General features: G+C 47.5%; 1 protein-coding gene across 4 annotated transcripts in view; it reads left to right on the top strand.

Moving 5' to 3' along the window:
* The window catches only part of CEP43 (centrosomal protein 43), a 31,797-nt gene extending 16,519 nt beyond the window's left edge, over positions 1-15,278 (top strand). For 2 of the 4 annotated variants that reach the window (XM_044760948.2, XM_044760946.1), the window contains 6 exons: positions 2,778-3,004; positions 5,236-5,348; positions 6,756-6,824; positions 10,877-10,916; positions 11,792-11,888; positions 13,199-15,278. In XM_044760948.2, the coding sequence (XP_044616883.1) occupies positions 2,778-3,004; positions 5,236-5,348; positions 6,756-6,824; positions 10,877-10,916; positions 11,792-11,888; positions 13,199-13,273 (621 nt within the window). In that variant the 3' untranslated portion in view covers positions 13,274-15,278. Of the gene's footprint in view, positions 1-2,777; positions 3,005-5,235; positions 5,349-6,755; positions 6,825-10,876; positions 10,917-11,103; positions 11,278-11,791; positions 11,889-13,198 lie in introns of those variants that run through there. The other 2 variants (XM_070517503.1, XM_070517477.1) reach the window with 1 other exon arrangement.
* The last annotated feature ends 6,487 nt before the right edge of the window (positions 15,279-21,765 follow it).

Below are 21,765 nucleotides of genomic sequence, written 5' to 3'. Positions count from 1 at the left end.
AAGCTTCGGGCTTCTCCAGGGAAGCTGCTCTGGAAGTTCTGCAGGCCTTTTGTTTCATCTGAAGAATATTTTGATAAGTCTTTCACCTCTTAGTGTGAATTTTCTTTTAATAGTAACAGTTATTTGGAATTAAATTTAGTGAATTCATTAGTAACCCAGTGGGGTTTTGGTCTTTTTGGTAAAAATGAGCCATAGTTATAATGACATGGTCGTATGTGGTTTAGAAATTGATTTTGAGAGTAGTTCCAAAGCAAATTGTTTTTAAAGTTTAATTTTACCCTATAGAGAAATAGAACTATAGTTTTAAGACAAATTATTATTTTTAAAAATATATATTGTGTTGAACATCATAATGTGCTTCTCCATGAAACTTATCTTTCTAAAACATCTTTCTTTCCATACCAGCAATATTGCTAAAACCAGTCAAAAAATAATCATGGGTATATATTGGTTACTAAGCTGAGATAGCTCATTTTGTGAGCTTCAATTCCGTTGGTAATGTGAATTCATGGGGAAGAAAGACTTCGTTGGAATAATTGTTGTTTCTTCTAATGTTGCTTTACGTTTATGTTTCAGTTTGTTTCATGTCAGTTATCCTTCTGAATTTTCTCAGGAGTGTTTTGAAGGAGAGAATTTGCTGCTGTCTCAGTATCCATAATTGTACGTGTGTCTGCATATGACAAGACTTCAGGGTGTTCAATTCCAAATGCATATATCTTTGAAAAGATGTCAGTCAATTTTAGAACATTTATAAGTCAGAAATTATAAGCATGTGAATCTAATTAAGAAATACATAAGGGGCCAGCCCAGTGGTGCAGCAGTTAAGTTTGCATGTTCTGCTTTGGTGGCCCAAGGTTCGCTGGTTTGGATCCCAGGTGTGGACCTACACACCGCTTGTCAAGCCATACTGTGGGAGGCGTCCCACATATAAAGTAGAGGAAGATGGGCATAGATGTTAGCTCAGGGCCAGTCTTCCTCAGCAAAAAAGAGGAGGATTGGTGGCAGATGTTAGCTTAGGGCTCATCTTCCTCAAAAAAAAAAAAAAAAGAAATACATAAGTATATTTGATAATACCAGGAAAACTTCAAGAAACTTGTTAGTAAATTTTTAAAAGTTTCTGCTTCTTTGAAAATATCCTGTGTTGTCTAAAGGATGCTTTGTATTTGTTTTTCCAGACATGTCTTTTTACAATCATTAATTTGTCTATATTAATAGCATACGGAATGTATAGCACTATACAAGGCCCTAAAAATTGTATGGCATGCATCTTGGCTGCTGTCAGCTAATCATGGCCTCTAACTAGTGTAAAACTGTAAGCGTAACTCTTAATGCAAACACAATACATTGTCTAGACACACATTAAAAGTGAAGTCATCCTTGGAGTGTCTTATTCTGTAATTTCTAGCCCACGTTATTACCACCCTGCTTCAGCAGTCAGTAACTTTTCCCCAGCCACCCAGCCCTTCTTTGTTAATTCCTAGTAATAATTCGAGTTGGAAAGTACTAAGCTAGTTCAGTTCTTGAGGAAATCTGTGCCTGGGAAAATTAAACTCCTTTGGATTGTGTAGGTGGTAGCAGAGCATGGGCTGCGTTCCTGCTGCGTTTCAGGAGAGTGCTTTTCTCCTACACACAGCCACTGCTCTCTTTAGTGTGGAAGGCTGAATCGTGGGCAGTTGCTGTTTTTAACCCACAAACACTGCAATTTCACGTGACTCAACCTAATATCATAAGATAAGTATTAATCACACTTTGGTGTTGACCTGACCCCATAACTCCCTGGGGACCTTGGCAAGTCACTGAAATGTCACTACATCTCCTTTTCCATGTCTGCCGAGAAAACAGGACCTACCCCCACACCATAGGGTTATTTTGAGCATTAAATGACAACACGTGAGAAGCAATTGAATGCTTTCCATAAATGTTAGCTACTTGCATTTTTATTCTCATGATTTTTTTTTATTATTATTATTGTTGACATAAACATGCGTAAGGGCAAAAAGAAATCTGACCGAGGGTAGAATAAAATGAGGTTGTGAAGGTCGGAGCTACCTGTGAACAAGAAATCCAGTGTGCTGAGAACACCGTCGATGAGGAAGACGTGGGTACAAGTGCGGAGCATTTTGTTCGTTGGTTTAAGATACGTAGAAACACACACACAGGTGTCCGAGGGCGCTTAAGGGAGGTGGATGAGGGAGCTCCTCAGAAAGTGGATGAAGGCCCTCGCTTCCCCTGGCAGGTCTGTCCGCTAGAGATGCGCATGGGAAAGGCGGCACCTTTCACCTTGGCGCTGGATGGAAACTGCCGCTCTTACTGACGAACACTTTGTTTTCATACTTGGTTCACTTGTGTGAACTAATCTTCCTTTTCTCCTTTACTAGTAATGACTTCTTCTATTTTCAAGTTGAAAACATGTTAAGATAATTTATGATGCAATGATATATATGTAAGAGGAAATGGGGAAGTTGTTTATAAATGGGAAAGGTATAGTAAAGAAACTTCCAATTAGGGAGGGAGAAAAGGAATGGGAGAAACATATTTCTTTGACATTTTTCCCCTTCAAAAGTTAGCCATGCTATGAAGCCTGGGGATGAACTGATAGGTTGTGGGGTTACTCTGCACCTCTTGCAGTTGCAGGACTCCACACCCACACGCACACACGCAGACACACATACACAGAGATTTGCGTATGTTCATGAGTTCTTTTCATTACTTAAAGTATCTTATTAAAGTTTGTTTCACCACGGAGACCTTTTCTCTTTCCTTCTCTCTTTTTCTAGAGGGCCAGCAGCGATGCTAGTCAGAGTGATACAAGTACCTCCTCATCAGAACCGAAGAGCAAAAGTAGTCTCCACTTATTGGGCCATGAAACAAAAATTGGATCTTTCTTAAGTAACAAAAGTCTAGATGTCAAAGACAAAGCTGGTCTTTGTCCAGATGAAGATGACATGGAAGGAGATTCTTTCTTTGATGATCCCATTCCTAAACCAGAAAAAACTTATGGTTGGTGAGTAAACTGTGGTTTTGGATTATCAGACTAGACATTTAAAACTATCATTTCTGAATGTTTTATTTTATATGGTTCTATAATTATTGAATTCATAAGTTTGATTTTGTGTCATTAAAGCTTTTTCTGTTATAAAACAATTCCAGGTTTTAAAGACCCTAGATAGTAATGATTTCAGTGGATAAGTGTATACTGAGTGCCTCCCAGGGGCCAGGTGCTGTTTCAGGTGCAGGGGACAGCAGTGATGCCACTGGCACAGATCCCTGCCTCGGGAAGCGCATCCTCTTGTGGACGGAGGCAGCAGTAAGTAGGAGTCACAACATGCTGTGCCAGGACACAGCCGCTGCTACAGAGAAGGGAGGGAGTGTGAGGTGTCAGAGGACGCTCGCTTCGGCTGCTGTTTGGGCAGAGAGCTCAAGGAGAGGAGGGAGTGAACCAGGCAGATATCTGGGCTTCTGGAACTCTGGGGAGAGGAAGCAGCAGATGCAGAGGTGTGTGGCAGGCCGGAGAACGGCAAGGGAGAGTCGGAGGAGGTGGCCTCAGGCGAGGGGGCTGGACTGACCGGATGGGGGGTTCGGCTTGACTTTCAGGAGAACTGGAAGCTCTGGGGGTCTGAGCAGCAGAGTGACTAGATCCGATGTGCATTATGATGGGATAACCGGCTGCTGGGTCTCCAGGTGTGGATTCGGGGTGTCCAGGTGGGAAGCTGTTAGGATAATCTGGGTGAGAGATGATGGTGGAAGTACAGAAATGGGTGGTTTTGGATGTCTTTTGAGGTTAGATCCAAAAGGATTTGCTGATAAGTGTTAGAGAAAAAAAAGTAGTATCAAGGGGAGCTCCATGGTTTTCAGGCTGCCTAACTAGAAGGTTGGAGGCACCGTTTGCTGAGATGAAGAGTGGAAAGAGCAAGACTGGATTGCACAGGTTGGGGATTCAGCAGTCTAAAACTCACTTTCGACATGTGAAGTTAGAGAGGGTTGTTAGTGGAGAGGTGAAATCGGCTATCAGATAGGGGTCTGGGGGTTAGGGAGGGCGTCTGGGCTAGAGAGACAAATTAGGGAGTTTTCAGTTTTAGAGAACGTTGAAAGCCGGGAGACTGCAGGAGGTCACCGCACAAGTGGGCATTGTGACGCCTCGAGGTCAGCGAGATGAGGAGGAAATGGAGAAGGGGACCAGAGGAACCTGGGGAGGGAGGCCTGGAAGGAGGAGGCCCGAGCAAGCAGCCGAATTCAGTTCAGCTGGAAATCAGCCATTGCATTTAGCAACATGGAGGTCAGAGATGACCTTGACAAGCAGAGCAGTTAGGCGGCATGGGGCAGTGGGTGTTAAAGGATTCGAGTGGGGTCAAGAAAGAATGAGAGAAGAGGATTGTAGCTGATGAATAATCTTCTGATGAGTTTTATTGTAAGGGGTGCAGAGGAATGGCTGGTGGCTGGCGGCGGGGATGTGAGGCTGAGAAACATTGAGGTGGGAAACAGCAGCATGTGTGTGTGTTGATGAGAACAGTCTGGTTCCAGAGAGGGACAATTACAGGTGTAAGGGGGTGAGAGACGGTCCCTGGAGCACTGCGTGTTCGTGCCCAGTGCCGGAATCCAGCGTCTTTGCTGCTGCGTGGGCACAGTTCGGGTGGGCTGGATGTGAGGGTAGGGGCCTGTGGAAGCTCTTATCTGAGTTCACAGTTGAGGAGGGAGAGAGGGGGCTGGAGATGTGAGGGCCGAAGGTAGTATGAAGTCATCGATAACGAGGTGAGGAGAGTGGGCTGGGGGAGAGTGTAGGGTGCTGGGCCCCGTTAGATGTCTGCTTGAGGGTGGCGCTCGTGCCTGGGAGAGGGCTCAGCTGCGGGGCTGTTGGGGCTCTTCTCAGCAGTGTCATGGCGGAGGTGTAGTGGCCTGTGCTAGTCGACTCTTGTGCTGTCCCCTGCCTGTGTTTCTGGGCGATGGTAGGGGCTTCTGATAAAATCACAGACGGTGCAGATGGTGAAGAAGAGCAATTTAACCTGTCAGCCCAGACAGAAGTCTAGAGAGGGGAGCTGATTTCCCCTGGTAACTTGCTGAGTGATTTGTGATTGCTCCTTAGTCTGCACTGCCTTGTAGGTATACTTGATGCTTTTGCAAAATCTGTGAGATGTATCTATGTCCCAGCCACTGTGTGCCTATAAGATGTATTGCAGTTGCTTGTGTTGCAGGGGCAGAGGATGAGTACCATTTAACTGTACGCTTGTTTCTTGTCAGGAGAAGTGAACCTAGTAAGCCAGTAGGAAGCCTGGCATCGCTCTCTGACGCCCCGCCCTTAAAGAGCGGACTCAGCTCCCTAGCTGGAGCCCCCTCATTGAAGGACTCTGAAAGTGAGTGCCCCAAAGTCCCCAGATTTGCTGACTGAAGATGTGGACTTTGAATACTGATGATATTTTTTTCTCTGATTGATTAAGTAGTCTATAATCATCGTTTACTTTTTCAGAAAAATGTGTGTAAAATCATAAAACTAGATAATAATTTTATCACTCAGATATTTCCTGTTAATATTTTATTTTTTTGTTTCTTTTTAATATGGTTTTATTCTCTATATTGTTTTGTATTTTGCTTTTCCTATGCCATCAAAATACTTTTAGGAAGTTGACTTTTTAGCTGCCTTACACAATAAATAGATATTATAATTTTAAACCATCTCTCTTGTTGGATATTTAGATTGACCTGAGTAGGATTTGAATTCAATTAATTTCTAAGAATTTGTTTTTGTAGATTCTGTGATGTATGGTAATCATCATAGGAGCGTTGAAGTGTTGTGCTGCCTTCAGTGATTTGGATCTGGTGTCTCTTTATGTGTGGCAGAGGCGGGGCTGCCTAGCGGCCCTGGAATAGCCTGTGGCTGCAGGACTCACTTTCCTGCCCCTCCCCACGTGGGTGGTGACGAGACCAGGGATTTAAAAAGCATGGCCCCAACATGTAGATGTGTAGATGAACTTTGTGTGCTGTTATCCTAGTAAATACAGGGTTTATTTGGCAAAGTGTTTAGAGCATTAATGTGCCTCTTTTGAGAAAGTTTCCTAAAAAGTCGATCTTTGTTAGGAAATTGCATTGTGAGTTTTGCAGGATTTTTCCCTGCTTACTAACCTTTTTCTATCCCACGATACAGCTGTAGGATTTCCCGGGACAGGTAAAGGAGATGGTCCGTGGCTTCTCTTAGCCTGTAGTAAATTAGCCATGTATCTGTTAATACGGCCCACGTCAGTTTCCCTCTTTTTCTTCTTTGCCCTGGTTGTTGTCACCTTCAATAAAGGAATCTAGAATGTCCTTGTCATGTCACTCTTTAACTAGGCAATAAGGATTTAGAGAGGACATTGAAACTAGGGACTGAAGAAATAAAACCATTGAGGACACCAGTTTGGTAAACGAAACAGCAATTGAATTGAAACAAGATGTAGAAGTTCAAAGGGAGAATAAAATTGATGAGAAGAATTAAGGGTAGTTCGTGAATTCATGCCCAGTGGGGCTTCTTAGAGAAGATGAAATCTGATAGTTGGGCAAAACATTATTTTGATCACCATATTTCAATAGTAGTATTACGTTTGGTTAAAAAGGGATGTAATGCCTGATGTAAGCAACCATTAGTCACCGTTTGTAATTTTTTCTTGGTTTTCAGTTACTATGTTTCTGTCATAAAGAATCCCTATCCTAAAAAAAAAAATGACACGGTTTAGAGACTGTTGTAGTTTAAAAGTCAATTTAATGTGAATATTTTTTCCTGTTCACAGGTAAAAAGGGAAACACGGTTTTGAAAGATCTGAAATTGGTCAGTGATAAAATTGGATCACTTGGATTAGGTAAGTAGATTTCCAGTTTTAGTGCTGATGACTCTGGGGTGGGTATCTTTTTAGAGTAAAATCGTCGGCGGAGTGACTCGATCAGCTTGCAGGGAGCACCTCCCAAGCAGATGTGTGATGGTTTGTATGTCTCTGGGGCTCCTGCATATGCCAGGGAGGGAGCTGGCAGCAAGCGGGCTCTGTCCTCGTGGGGTTCAGTCCAGCAGGGGAGACAGGCATCAGACAGGTCCCTGCAGATTCCTCAGTGTCGGGAGAGTCAGGACGCACTGGGATGTGGATGGGTGGTCAGTGGGCTTAACCGAGCCTTGCCATTCGGGAAGCCCTCTCCTAGGAAGTGACTTCTCTGCCGAGACCTGGCGGGTGAGGGAGAGGGACAGAGACTGCAGTGTGGACTGAGAGGACAGCTTGTGCAAAGGCAGTCACTTCTGGGTGCTGGGAGTCCGTGGTCTAGGCCCCAGGGAGCCGGTCTAAGAGGGAGGCAGACTTGTAACAGGAAAAGCTGGGGTTCGACACTGGGTGTTGTGTTCAGTTCTGCTGTGTGGGAACAGTGGTTTGTGACCCTGAGGAATTAAATTCGTCCTTCCAGAAGGAAGAGCCTCAGTGTGAGTGCTACAGAGCCCTGGGCCTGGTTCTCACCCAGTGCTCTGTTCTGTGCAGAACGGCAGGCAGGCAGGCATGACGGGCGTGCTTTAGGCACACCTGCCTCCACGGCCGCCCGGAAGGGGCTGGTTCAGCGCAGGTTCCCTGTGAGACGGGAAGTCTGCACGACCTGCTGCTGGGGTCTCCCCATCTGAGTGCTACGCGACAGGGCACTGGGCCTGGCTTTACAGGCACGCTGGGAGGAGGAAGGATGTGGCCCCTGCACGCCGTTTGCTCTTACAGCTGCAAGGGCTGAGTGGGACAGCTCAGAGAAATGCCCCTCCCTCTTCTGGAGAAACAGTCTAGAGAGTGGGAAGAACTGGGGTTTGGAAGTGGGTAGGTTTCAGTAAAATCCCAGAGGTGGTCCTGATTGTTGAGTAAGGTAGGTAGGTAAACAGGCATTTCCTCATCAGTTAGGTGGACCTAGTAATGTCCACTTCGCTTTAGAGAGTGACCAGACAAAAGTACAGCGCCCAGCACGGTGGATTCCTCATAAATGTTAGTTCCCTTTTTGTGTTCCTCTCTCTCCCCATTTGCAGCAGAATAGGCCTTCCCTGGGCTGCCGGACTCTGTTCAGCAGGGACCTGGACTCGTGCTAACGGCTGAGGTGGTGGTTACTGGCCGGCCCGCTGGGTGGGCCTGCTCCCTCCTTCCGTTTGTCTTTCCCCGTTCGGTGTGATTGAGTTTTCAGTTAGACGTTCTTGCCCACGGCCCGATGGAAAGTCTGCTCCCAGGTTTTCACCATAGGCCCTATCTCCATGGACAGCCACACCCAGAGACACACTTCTAGCCTCCACATCTCCACAGCCGGCCCACCCCCGTCCACTTCTGGGTTTGTTTGTGTCTCACCTTTGTGGTGCTTCCCTCTGTTGCCGAGTCGTTTATCTTCTCTCCGCCTGCTCTGTTCTCTCTCAGAGCGAGGCGGTCTGCAGTCTGGTTTAAGGCGGAGCTGCTGAGAATTCCCCTTGGCGAGGGGAGGGCTTCTCCTGCCTCTGCGGCCAATGGCTGCGGTCGTGGCGCGCTCTGCGGCCTCGCTCCACTCTGCCGGGACTCTGTGGACCTCGGCTGGGTGTTGGGACCTTGGGTGGGTGAGGTGAGACTCACCAGGTCACCAGCCAAGGGTCAGGATTCTGTGTAAAGAAGCATTTTTATTTAGTTTTGTTTCATAGCATTGTAATAGTATTGTTTTCTGTTTGTTTTTTATTTTCATTGTAGTACACAGTATTCTCAGTATTTTAAGTGATACATAATGTCAGAATAAACATGACTAGTGATACGTGCCTGGCAGTGTATCAAGAAACGGTCTATTGAATTCACATCCTGTGAGGTGGGTTCTGTTGTTCGCTCTGTTTTTACAGATGAAGAACCCCAGGGAGGGAGGTTGCCTAAGATCATACATACCGCTTTCAGAACCCTCATATGGCAGCGAAGAGCCCTAACCACGGGGTTTCACTGCCTAGACATTATTTAAATACCACTTCAGTGGGAAAATAAATTCTGAGTTCCAAAGGAATAATTACAAATAAAGCTTTACAGTACAACTTACGTTGCCTGTTGAAAGCAGGACTCAGCTGACTTTTTCCATAAAGGCCAAATAGTAGCTACTGTAGACTTCCTGGGCCACGTGAGGCCAATTCAAAGACAAATATTTACTGAGTACCGTGCTGGAACACAACCTGAGATCCTGACTTCCAGAAGGCAGGGGGTCTCTCAGCTCTGTCATCCACCTGCAGCCTGGCCCTCCCCCGCCTGAGCGAGTGCTCCCCTCTGCTCTCTGCTCGTGTTCTTGTGGGCGCTGTGGCTGGTTGGGAGGCTGCCTCAAGATTGAGGAGGAGCGCCTGCTGCCGACTCCCTTGCCGCTTCCCGACCAGCCGCTGGTTTGTTTAATCGGAAGGCTTTGGCTGGCGCTGTGGCCAAGTGGTTAAGTTTGTGCGCTCTGCATTGGCGTCCCAGGGAAACCACAGGTTCGGATCCTGGGCGCAGACATTGCACCGCTCATCAGGCCATGCTGAAGCAGCGTCCCACATGCCACAACTAGAGGGACCCACAACAGGAATATACAGCTGTGTACTGGGCTCTTTGGGGAGAAGAAGAAAAAGAGGATGATTGATAACAGATGTTAGCGCAGGGCTAGTCTTCCTCACCAAAACATACCTTGGAGAAAAAAAAAGGTTTCTACACCTCAGCCTCCCCTCTTCTCCGCCTGGCAGCTGCTCTCTCAAGTGCTGTACACCCCTTCACCTGTGAGGCTGCGAGTCCCCTGGGCGGCGAGTGCAGCTCGGCTCTTTCTTCGAGAGAGGAGAGCAGTCTGGAAAGCTGACGCCCACGTGCTGCCGATTGCCTGGGACCCTCGTTCGCTGTCGGCAGTGATGTGGGTGTAGCCGTAGCTGTGATTCCTGCTTTTTCCGTTTTCCGGTGTTCTCTCCTCCCACCCCATACGGTCCATCCGTCTGTCTGTCTGATTGTTAGGACGCTTGCCTCCCCCCAGCCCTTACCCCAGTCATCTCTGGCCTGGACTTCGCAGTAGCCTTTTGTGTCCTCTGCGTTCTTGCCTCCCCTGAGCACGTGTCTTCCTTCCTGCAGTGGTCAGAGTGTCTGTGGAAAACAGAAGTCAGCTAGCGCTCTCCTGCCCTCTCTCACTCCTGCCCCCTCCCGCTTTGCGTTGGGCTGAAGTCCTGATCCGGCGCAGGAGGTCCTAAACGGCCTCTGCTGTCCCTTCGGCTCTGCACACCTTTTGTCTCCCCCCACGTTCGGTATTTGATGGTGACACTAGCTTCCTCAGCGTTTTCAAACCACTGCGCCTTCCCCATCTCAGGGCCTTTGCACATGTTTCTGCTTCTTGGAAAACACTGTCCCCAATAATCTGTACATCTGGTACCTTCTTCAGGTTTCAACTCAGCTGTCACCTCAGAGAGTTCCTCCTGAACACTCAAACAGCATCTCATTTGTTCAGCTGTTGGCTGCCCCTTTCCCACCACGACAGTGTCAGCCCCTTGAGATTAGAGATGCCGGCTTTTCCGCTGCCATGTGGGCTTCAGTGGCCCAGCAGTCACTCACATGCTTGATAGTGAATAAGTCGTGGGCTTTTGCTGGGAGAGGGTCACTGTCTGGCTGGCCACGCAGGACTTGAATCCCCTCCACAATGCCCTGACCTAGAGCAGGTCCGGTCTGACACTTGGAAGGACTCCAGGGGTGGTACCAGTAGCACCTCTGAACAGCGCGGTGTTGAGCCAGGCCGCCGAGGCAGATGTGTGAACTTAACTGCTGCGCCACCCGGCTGGCCCCTGAGACTTTGTGTTTATGATGCAGTATTCAGTAATGTAGGTTTTTTGAAGGAAATCTGTATGTGTAATTGTAGATAAAGCATGAAGTGTGTGCATATAAATATGTATATCTTTTCTTAAACTTGTCAGGGACTGGAGAAGAAGATGACTACGCTGATGACTTTAACAGGTGAGAAAAATAGTTGGGCGGCAGCTCTGTAAGCACTAAACGATTTCTGAACGCAGGACAGGGCGACGGGATTACAGGGCGCTTATGTTAGTGTATTGGAGTCTCTTGTTCAGATTGATTGAAGGGGGGTAAAAGAGGGAGAACCCCAAATCGTACACGGGACTTTGAGGCGTGTTTTTGATTTTAGCTTAGAATGTGGAGGTCTGCATTACGTTCAGGAATCTTGGTGAGGATGCGATGAAGAGACAGCGCTGCCGGCGGGGCTCGGGAGCCACTCCGTCTTCACCGTGTTGTGGGAGCGCCGTCTCTCCTCCCCCGTCTCTGCTGGGAATTGTCTGCATTCACCTTCGAGAACTTATCCCTCAAATTATTGTTGTGATTCAGATGACATTTCTTAATTTTTTTCAGATAACTTTTTTGTAAACAGAAAGACAGTATCATCTGTGAGTTGGCTAATAATTAATTTGGAAGTAATATTTGGTGTGGATATGATTAGAAATTTTAAATTTGAGTCTAAGAATCCTAGATAATTGCCAGTTTTTCCATTTGGGAATTTTTAAATCTTTTTACAGTAATTTACAGCTTTTTGAGAGATGGCCGATGTAGTAGAAGAAACTTTACAAATCTGGGCTGGCTTCCTCCTTGCCACGGTGACCAGAGTCACTGCCGTGGACCTTAGTTTCCTCACCTGTGAGACTGACTCGACTGTCCCTGTCCCTGTGCTAGTTATGTTAAGGGTCACGTGAGATAATGTGTATGAAATGAATGCTATTTAATATTTTATATTTATTTGAAGGATTAAAATAAATCTTTGAAAGGTGGAAGTGGTCGTTGGTCTCTTTAAATGTTCTTGTTTTTCTTTCCCCTGAAATTAGTACCAGCCATCGCTCAGAAAAAAGTGAGCTCAGCATCGGTGAGGAGATCGAGGAGGACCTGTCTGCGGAGATCGAGGACGTCAACACCAGTGACAAAGTACGGGGCGAGCGTTTCCCACGTGTGCTGTTTGTGCCCATTGGTCGCCTTGATTTAAGTGTAAAGCTTCAAAAATTTACACAGATTAGGAGAAAAACAATTGAAATTGTGAAAGGTTATGACACAGTTACCTGGTCCAAGTCTCAAAAGAATGTCTTTAATGAATGTGTAAGATCGTTTTCAGGTGTCACTTCCTTTGGTAACTGAGTGCTTCTGAAATGTCTGTGCATTGTTCTGGGGACCAATTGCTATGGGTTTAGGTGGCCCCAGTGGGTCAGGACTAGAGTCAGAATCAACCCCCTCAGTGGTGTGGGCAGTCGGTATAGGCAAGAGGTCACCTTCAGAGGAGACGGGGGAACCGGTGTGTGCGTGCGAGCACTGTGAGTGCAGGAGGCGAAGCGGAGCTTGGGGCACAGGCCGTTGGTGAGCTCTGAACAGGCGGGTCCAGGCTGGTGCTGGGACCCACGGGAGACAAGACAGCAAAAACGCAGTCAGCCTGTACAATTAGGAGTCCATTGGAGATCCACATTTTGCCTTTTTTCTTGGGCAGAGAGCAGAATATTCTTAGATGTGTGTTGCATGTGAGGGGTAAGGCAGCCTCTCAGGGTCGCACGTCCGAGCCCATGGAGAGCTGGCTCGCTGGCTCAGGCGAGCCTGCGTCTCGGGCCGGGGTCTGCTCGCCACAGCCGGGATGGGAAAGCTGCTTTCCAGAATGTGGAGGGAGTCTCCGAAGGCTTGTACCCGTCAAGTGATGATCACCCAGGGAGAAGGCCTCTGAGGAACACAGCACTTTCAACAAAAATGACGCAATCTGAGCCAGCAAAATCTGGGCTTGCCTTTTTGTTCTTTCATGTACTGGTTTGCCTAGGCAAGCTTCAGCCTTTGGTCCTCACTTGGTGTATTCGTAGGTGGAAGTGTTAATGCCTGCTCGTAGGATTGGTGAAGGTTGTGGCAGCGTGTAAAGCACCTTCTCTAACTGCTGACACATTGTAGGCTCATAATGATTTGTCTTTCTCTTTCCTTTGGATCTCATGTCATCCTTCAGAGGCCTAAACATGTCGCTTTAAAGTTACCAAAGAATTCCAGAAGGGTTACTTTAGCCACCAGTTTTCTCGTTAATGTAGAGTTTAGCTATTAGCTCAGCTTTTTGGTATTATCACAAATTTCAAAACAGGAAGAAGAAGCTGAGGTAAAGGACTCAGGAATGTGAAGCAGTTTGTAGAGTATAAAAGAGGGAAATATATTTGAAAAAGTATTTCAGACTCTGCTTGCATCCTGACACCAGTTCTTTTCTTTCTTTTGAACAACAGCTTGATGACCTCACACAGGACCTGACTGTGTCCCAGCTCAGCGATGTTGCAGATTATCTGGAAGATGTTGCATAGACGTGAAAGAAGGAAGTATTCCAATCAACAAAGGACAAAGGACTCTGATTGGTTCCATTTTTTTTTTTCCAGACAATCATTCTTTGCTGGAATGTCTGCTCCCTATTGGTGCCTTGTGTTTCAAGAAGACTGCAGATATTTTTAAAAATTAACTTTTCATTATACTAAACAAGATGCTTCCAATTTGAGCCCATGTGTGGAAGATTTAATATTCTTAATTTGGTTTAGCTACACGTTTCTCTCTGGAAGTTATCTACACTCAAATTCATTACAAGGAGCGAACCCGTGAAATTACCAGTATTAAGAGCATCTGAAAGGTGTCAGTAAAGCTGCAGGCTCACCCAGCTGCGCGTGCGCGTGGCCTCAGCCGTGTGGAGTCCGAGCCTGCTGGCTGCTAGGTGGCTCTGCAGAGCGCTGGCAGATGACCTGGTAAATTTGTGGTACTGAAGCCTATTGCTGTCAGTTAAATTGGATGTGTCAGCTTTATTTTGTATTTCCTTCCATTTGGAAGGTTCGTTAGACCATTAAGGTTATATTAAAATATTCTTCTGTGTGCTACTTAGTTTTGCTTGTTTTAAAGAAATCTGGAGGTGGTTATGACTTTAAATTTGTGGAATTGTCACTGGCAGCATTTGCAGTCGCCGCCCCTGTGTCCATGTGAGAAGCTTTAGTCACAGGTTCTCTTTGTTATGGTTATAATTTATTATTTGTAAAGATGCCTCAAAACATATTAAATACCAAAACGCATCTGAAACCATTAAGCAATGCTTTTATTTCAGATCTGTAAGGTGCTTCTATTAAAATCCAAATTGGACTGTAACAGTAGTAATGGCCTAAGACCAGATCCAGTGTGCCGAGCTGTTGACACTGTACATAGTTTCCTTGTAACCCTTTAAAAATGGAGCCAGTGAGAGAATGCCAGACAGTCTCAGTTATACTGTGCCCGTCTGCTGTTTCTGTAGGTTACTGATGTGCTGCAGTGTTGAAAGAATGACAGGAAGTGGTGCCCGCGTGTTCATATGAGTAAAGCTGTGATTGTGTGTTACATTTTGTACTTTTCAATTTCACTTAAATCATGGCTTTTTATTAAAAGTCACCTTTATTAATAAAAGGAACAAATTAGACCTAATTCATTGATATCAGTAAGTGACCAGCAGACTTCATGGTTTGTGTAATGCCAGCTTTTGATTTCATGTTAGCCTAAGTATTACAGAAATCTTTGCTGGACCCTAAAATATCAAGGTAAATGATAATGTAAGGATTAAGCTTATGTAACATTAGAATCTGACTTTATCAAATTTAAGTGAAACTGAGCCATCCATATCAAGAGGAAGTAGGACAGAAACTGGGCACGGGTGGCCTGGAAGCCTGGCCCTCGGCCCTCAGTCTGGGGGCCGCTGGCTCGGATGCAGTCGGCCTTTCCTGTCTGAGCAAATGGCGCTGTGTGAGGACGTCGTCTGTGGTGCCCGCTCGCCGCATGCTTGTTACAGCGCATCCCCGTGGGTGCCATCTGGCCTCCAGTCACTGCTGTGAAGGCCAGAGTCCGTGTGGCGCTCCGGAAGCTCTGTCAACGGTGTGCTCCTGTCTTACAGGCTGGGAGCAGCTCCATTTCAGTGAAGTGATTTGAAAGTTTAGCAGGGGCAGCTGTTTGTGGAACATTTTTGAACAGTAGCATCAAAACTTGTCATTTTTCTATTTCCCAGAGAATCTGACCTTTTGATAATATCTGGGAGGATAGCGAGAAAAATGCCGAACATGAAACTTCCTTTGTCATCAGCACGACATGCATCTGAGTGAACAATTTTAAGTAGCTCAAGCTGTGAGAAAGTTTTGTCTGCACCTGTGTTCCTTGACTAGATAGAAGGTTTTGAGTGTGACCAGTGTTTTCTTTTTGTTACAAAATACATGTTTATGGTAAAATCTGTATTTTAGAGTGGAGTTTTTCAAATGCTAGATCTTGTTTATGTATGCGGACTCACAGTGAATAAAACGCTCCTGCCTTCTGTTTTGTGGTGTGTGACAGCACGCGTCAGGTGCGGGCGCGCTCTCATCCTGCCCCACAGTGGCCTGTCTGCAGCACTCTTCACCGTCTTCTCCTTGCCCCTGCCCCAGCCCCCCGAACCAGCCCTGCCGCGTGGGCCTGTCTGCCGAGGCGGTCCCCTGCTGGGTGTATTTGCTTCGAGTCTGAATCGCCCTCCCCCAGAGCTGCCCCAGCTGGCCTATTTCCGTTTCGTTCTCAGGAGCTCCAGCCTGAAGGGGATGACCGTTTTCCCTCCCCTCGTGTCACCGTCACCGTGCCCTGTGTGGTTTACTCCTCTCCGCTCTAACTGCACGGGGCCTGTGGATTGTCCATGAGCTCCATTGGAGCAGGCACTTCTTTACCCACTGCGTACCCGTGGTACCTAGAGGAGCATTTCGCCCCAGCATGTGCTCAGTAAGGGTCCCTGGGGATGTGAATGGACGCTGGCAAGGGGGCCTGGGAAGTGCAGTTTCTGCTGGGCAGCTGCCTCCCAAGGACCAGGCTACTCAGGGGACAGCTGTCCAGACCCTAAACCTGGAAGCCCAGCTTCAAGTCTGAGGGGTGGGCTCATGGCTCAGTAAAGGCCATCTAATGGACAGTGGGTCCCTGGCGGCCCCTCCCACCACCAGGGCTCATTGGAACATTGCTCCTGAGGGAAGTGGACTGTCATCTTGTCTGTGGCTCGGCGTGGATGTTGGCACAGGAGAGGAACAGAGCAGGATCCACAGGGGCTGGGTTGATGACCCCCCTGGACCTGCACGCGAGGGTGCTCAGCCCCCCTGCCGCTGGCTAGGTAGGGTTGCCCCGTGTCCTCTGCCACTGCACCCTGACCCACCCCTGCCATCTTGACACTCTACTGCCGGCCTCCTTCTAAGAAGGGGCATGTTTGGGGAAACAAGTGCCGGGGACATCCAGGCAGCCACACTTAGGCATCCTCCACACCTCTCAGAACTGCACGGCCCAGCCAGGAGCCCTGCACGTGAGGAGAAGGAGCGGCATGTTGCGAAAGGCTGAGGCGAGCAAATGGAGCAGCTTAGGTTAAAGGAAACGGTCAGAGAACAAAGTCATTTAAAAGTAAAAACCTAATTACATGACCAGAGATTTGAGAAAACTTGAACCTAAAAGAGGCTTGTATGAAAAAGGTACAGTCAAGATAATTTTTGATTAAAAACTTGGGCTAAGTCATTCAGTCCAAGGGCTGACTGATGAGATAAGTAAAAAAAAATATTAGTAACCTCAAAGGTAAAGAATCTGCCTGTTTACCAAAAATGACCAAGATGGGCGCAGTATAGCCAAGAGATGAAAACAGAAGGTGGATTGAGGACCACAGCATCCACATCCAGGAGAGGAGTTGCAGGGTTGAAACCAGGACAGTCAGACATCGGCAAGGATGCCCTTAGGTTCAGGGACAGCTGAGTGCTGAGCTGGGTGACGGAAGACAAGGCCCGTGGCTGGATGTCCCCCCGTGAAACTGGACAATTTTTATTGCCAAAAAAAAGACTTCCAAGATTCCTTGAAAGAAATGAGAATGAGAATTGCCAACACTGGATGCTAGAAGTAACAGAGCCATGATTACAAAGCTAGGAGGAAAAAATGATTTTTGAGCATAGAATTTCTGCCCTGCTGAGAAAAGAGTCTCCCTGCCAATGGGAAATGCGTCGCAAGGCAAGAGAAGCTGAGCCTGGCATCTCATGGGCCAGCCTCGGGCGGGCGGGCAGGGAGAGAGGCCGAGGGCTTTGCTGGGCCTGAATCTCAGGAAGGACTGGAAGAAAAGGGACAGGTGGGAGCAACAGACACCAGGATAAAGGGTCCAGGTGACGTCTAGGGGGTCTTTCGGATATTCTAGCTCGAGACAGTTGTTTTTGGCAATTTTTGACAATTTATGCAATCTTCAGATTTGATGATGAAATTATTTTTTCCATGAATGTTTGACTTTCAAACACTTGTAGTTTCTAAAAAGCCCATTTTGGAATGTTTTGTAAGTTGCCAGACAATTGGACGTAGATCTTAATCATACTTGTTTTCTTGTAAGTCACTTATACTTTGTAAAACTGAGTGGTTTTACAGATGAGTAATACAGATGAGGGTAGCTCTCCTGAAATGAAGATTTTTGAAGAAGTTGTCTTCTCACTTAAAGAATTTGGCATCTCTCTCCCCTTCTACTCTGGGTCCACGTGGTATGTGGTTTTTGATCTTTTTATCTGACTAAAGTTTTTTTTTTTAAAGATTGGCACCTGAACTAACAACCGTTACCAATCTTCTTTTTTTCTGCTTTTTCTCCCCAAATCCCCCCAGTACATAGCTGTATGTTTTAGCTGTGGGTCCTTCTAGTTGTGACATGTGGGATGCCGCCTCAGCATGGCCTGATGAGCGGTGCCATGTCCACACCCAGGATCCAAACCAGTGAAACCTTGGGCCGCCAAAGCAGAGTGCGAGGACTTAACCACTCAGCCACGGGGCCGGCCCTTGACTAAAGTTTTAGCTTTGGTACAGAGAATGACCTGTGCCAACCACGCTGAGTCTCGTGTTGGCCCTGATGCCACATGCTCCCTCACACCTGTGCTTTGCCTTCACACCCTGTTGAAACACGTCGTTGCTTCTGCGTAGGACACACCACTTTCCTCTCCCCTCTCCTCCCTCAACCCCCCTTCCCAACTCACACACATGGGCAACTCCTGGTCTCCTCCTCTTCCCAGGCCTAGCGGCCCAGCGGCTTGCCATCTGTTCCCTCTTACTCCCTGCACACCCCATTGTAAGGAAAACATTACCAATATTCCAACAATGCCTCACCCATGTTCGGGATGCTAAGTGCCCGTGCACACCACATGGCACAGCCGCACGCGGGGTTGTCCCCAGCTGACCTCTTAGCCTTACTCAGGGAGAGAAAGGGACTTGCCGTCTCACCCTTGGCTGGATGGAGGCCCAGGGTGTGGGCATTATCGTCCAGCTCATGTCTTTTGGGGGTGGAGTGGCAGTAGAGGAGCAGAGTGAGGGCAGTGAAGGCCCCTGAAAGCTCAAGAAATCAAGAGGCCAGCGGGGATGACTGGCTTTGTGGAGTGTGTCTGGCCATCTTCGGGGATGGATATGAACATGCCCTGAAGGTACGGTGCTTCTCTCTGGCTTTGCTGTTCTGAAAGAAGAAGCATTTACATTAAATATTTTAAGTCTCCTCCTTCCACGGAGCAAAAGTAAAACCAAGGACAGATCTGAATGGCATGGCTTCTAGCTGTGCTCGGGGGGGTGGGTCTGCCCCGGAGCTGTAACTCTCTCTCATCTGTCTCAGATTTCTAGCCCTCAGTCTGTACGGCCTGAGCTCCGTTATCTGACGTGGCCTTTTCCTCTACCTCCCCTTCATGCCCTCGTCCCCCAGTGCCAGGCATCGTCACCAGCCCCGCAGCTCGTCTCTGCTGGGCGTGGCTCCCCCAAGCCGTCCTGTCCCTTGAACAAGTAAGTGGCACGTAATTGTTTCTCTAATATTTTTTCTTTACATTTTAAGGTATGCTATTGTGCACAAATATATTGATTACATTTATAGAGGTTGCTGTATACGAAAGATTATAAATGAATGTGAATGACATCCACTACTTTCATTTATCATGATTTATTATGGGACACATTCGCTTGACCTACCTTGATTTATTAAGCACATGTTTCTAAGAAAATATTCATCAGATTACAAAGAAACAAAAAGACCGCCTGTACCTAAAGCTGTCTCCATCAAGTTTCTTAGAGAAAATGTATTCCTGGGGTTAAACGACACACTTGTGAATGGAATTTCTCAGCATAATCCCAAACTTTGGAACTGCTTATGCAAATTAATACTCTGTACATTTCAGCAAACATTTGCTGGTTGATTGCTGTCCTATGAGTCCTGCAAACATGGAGAAGATGTGGTCCCTGTCCTGTGGTGAGCCACCAGGTCCCTTTTCAGTGAAGGGCTGCGCAACCCAGCTGCTTGGGCACTTTGACGGCCCCACCAAGGCCCACCTGGGCTGCAGAGAGCCACGTCACCCAAGGTGGACCCCCGCCCTGGTGGCCCTCATCCAGTGATTACAGTGGCTGATCTGTGTGTGGACATAAAGGCCTGGCCAGCTCACCCTAAGTCTTAAGGGCCATTCTGGCATGGGGGGCCCTGTGGGCTCTGCAGAGGCTGCTGTTGACTCGCTTGGTGACCTCTCCTCCTGCCTCCTCCAACTTCCCTCCCACCACTGCAGCCATCAGGGCATTTCTGAGCAGGCACAACACCCTGCTGCAAAACTCGGTCTCCAAGAGATGGCTTCCTGGAGAGCCCGCTCTGCGCCACCTAGTAATGGGGCCCTGGGAAAGCAAGGTCTATGCAACCGTGTGCTGAGGGCTGGGATACAAGAGAGCTGCCCGCCGTGCCTCTTAGAGACGTGACAGAGAAGAAGGAACCTGGACCCTGCGCGGGCACTGGAAGAGTGTCACGCATGACTACCAGAAAGATGGTGTTTGAGATAATCTTTGAACTTTGGTATCCTGGAAAATCGATGGGCTGGTGAGGTCTGCCCAGGATTGGCATCCCTCCTGGAATCACAGGGAATGAGCAAAAGGCCATTCTCAGAAGGACGGGTATCCCCAACAAGGAAGTGAGGTGGGTTGCAGGGAGGTGGGAGGCAGGTGAAGAGTGATGGAGTGCATGAGCAGAGTGATGGAGTGCATGAGCAGAGTGAAGGAGTGCACGAGCAGAGTGAAGGAGTGCACGAGCAGAGTGAAGGAGTGCATGAGCAGAGTGAAGGAGTGCATGAGCAGAGTGAAGGAGGCAAGAGCAGAGTGAAGGAGGCACGAGCAGAGTGAAGGAGTGCACGAGCAGAGTGAAGGAGTGCACGAGCAGAGTGAAGGAGTGCACGAGCAGAGTGATGGAGTGCACGAGCAGAGTGATGGAGTGCATGAGCAGAGTGAAAGAGTGCAAGAGCAGAGTGATGGAGTGCACGAGCAGAGTGAAGGAGTGCACGAGCAGAGTGATGGAGGCATGAGCAGAGTGATGGAGTGCATGAGCAGAGTGAAGGAGTGCTCGAGCAGAGTGATGGAGTGCATGAGCAGAGTGAAGGAGTGCTCGAGCAGAGTGATGGAGTGCACGAGCAGAGTGAAGGAGTGCATGAGCAGAGTGATGGAGGCCAGAGCAGAGTGATGGAGGCAAGAGCAGAGTGATGGAGGCAAGAGCAGAGTGATGGAGGCAAGAGCAGAGTGAAGGAGTGCACGAGCAGAGTGATGGAGGCCAGAGCAGAGTGAAGGAGGCAAGAGCAGAGTGATGGAGGCAAGAGCAGAGTGAAGGAGTGCACGAGCAGAGTGATGGAGGCAAGAGCAGAGTGAAGGAGTGCACGAGCAGAGTGATGGAGTGCACGAGCAGAGTGATGGAGGCAAGAGCAGAACAATGGAGTGCACGAGCAGAGTGATGGAGGCAAGAGCAGAACAATGGAGTGCACGAGCAGAGTGATGGAGGCAAGAGCAGAGTGATGGAGTGCACGAGCAGAGTGATGGAGGCAAGAGCAGAGTGATGGAGTGCACGAGCTGAGTGATGGAGGCAAGAGCAGAACGATGGAGTGCACGAGCAGAGTGATGGAGTGCACACATGAACTCTACTCCATGGGTCAGAATCCCGGATGCTTAACTTACTGGCTGAGTGCTGTGGGCAAGTTATCTATTAGAATTCTCAGTCTCCTCATCTGTAAAAGGGAGCGTAAATGCATCCTGACCTCACAGGGCTGCCGTTGTATAAAGCAGATAGTGCTGTAGAGTGTTCAGCGTCGTTCTTGGCAGACAATAAGCACTCTGTAAATATGAACGACTCTTACTAAGGAGGTGAGAGTCCCAGGTCTTAGCTTTACGTGACTGTTGAGGGAAGGAGAAGAGAGAGTGCTTTGGGTGATGGCTTAGTTTCTGATGAATTTCTGTTCCTCTTCCAAGGCTTGATTAAGATGTCACTTCCCCCAGCAAGTCTTTCTTCATCCCTGAGCTGCCTCCCGCGTAATGTGTTTCCATGATCAGGTTTGCTCTCATGTCCCTGTCGATGGTATCATAACTTGGAGTTCTTGTCGTGACTCCACCACCACTTAAAAAAGACTTTGGTATATTAGCAAAATGAAAACCACCAAAAAAGTTGCAAAAATCACGGTATGCCATAAAAGTTTACATTGAATATGGTTTTAACATGCAAACATGCATTGTCATAGGATTGAAAAATCAGCACTCTTAGTGCACTCCACGCTGGGCTGTCCAGGGGTGAGGTTCAAGCTTAAACTTGCATTATGAGCATCTTTATTCCATCCTGCTTGATTCAGGCTGTGTGATAAAGAAGCCTGATGAAACATCAGGAATTGTCCCGATGTTAAAAACTAATAGAAAGAAAATACTTTTCAGATTGTGCTGAAAATAATAATTCATGAGATAAATTTTGAATAGAAATAATGAATAGGTTCTTGTATTATTTGATCATTCAATTAATGGAGAGGAA

Source organism: Equus asinus, chromosome 1, assembly GCF_041296235.1.
Source record: "Equus asinus isolate D_3611 breed Donkey chromosome 1, EquAss-T2T_v2, whole genome shotgun sequence".
Taxonomy (NCBI): Eukaryota; Metazoa; Chordata; class Mammalia; order Perissodactyla; family Equidae; genus Equus; species Equus asinus.
Note: the sequence above shows the minus strand (reverse complement) of the source record. Positions and strands in the feature narration are given on the sequence as shown.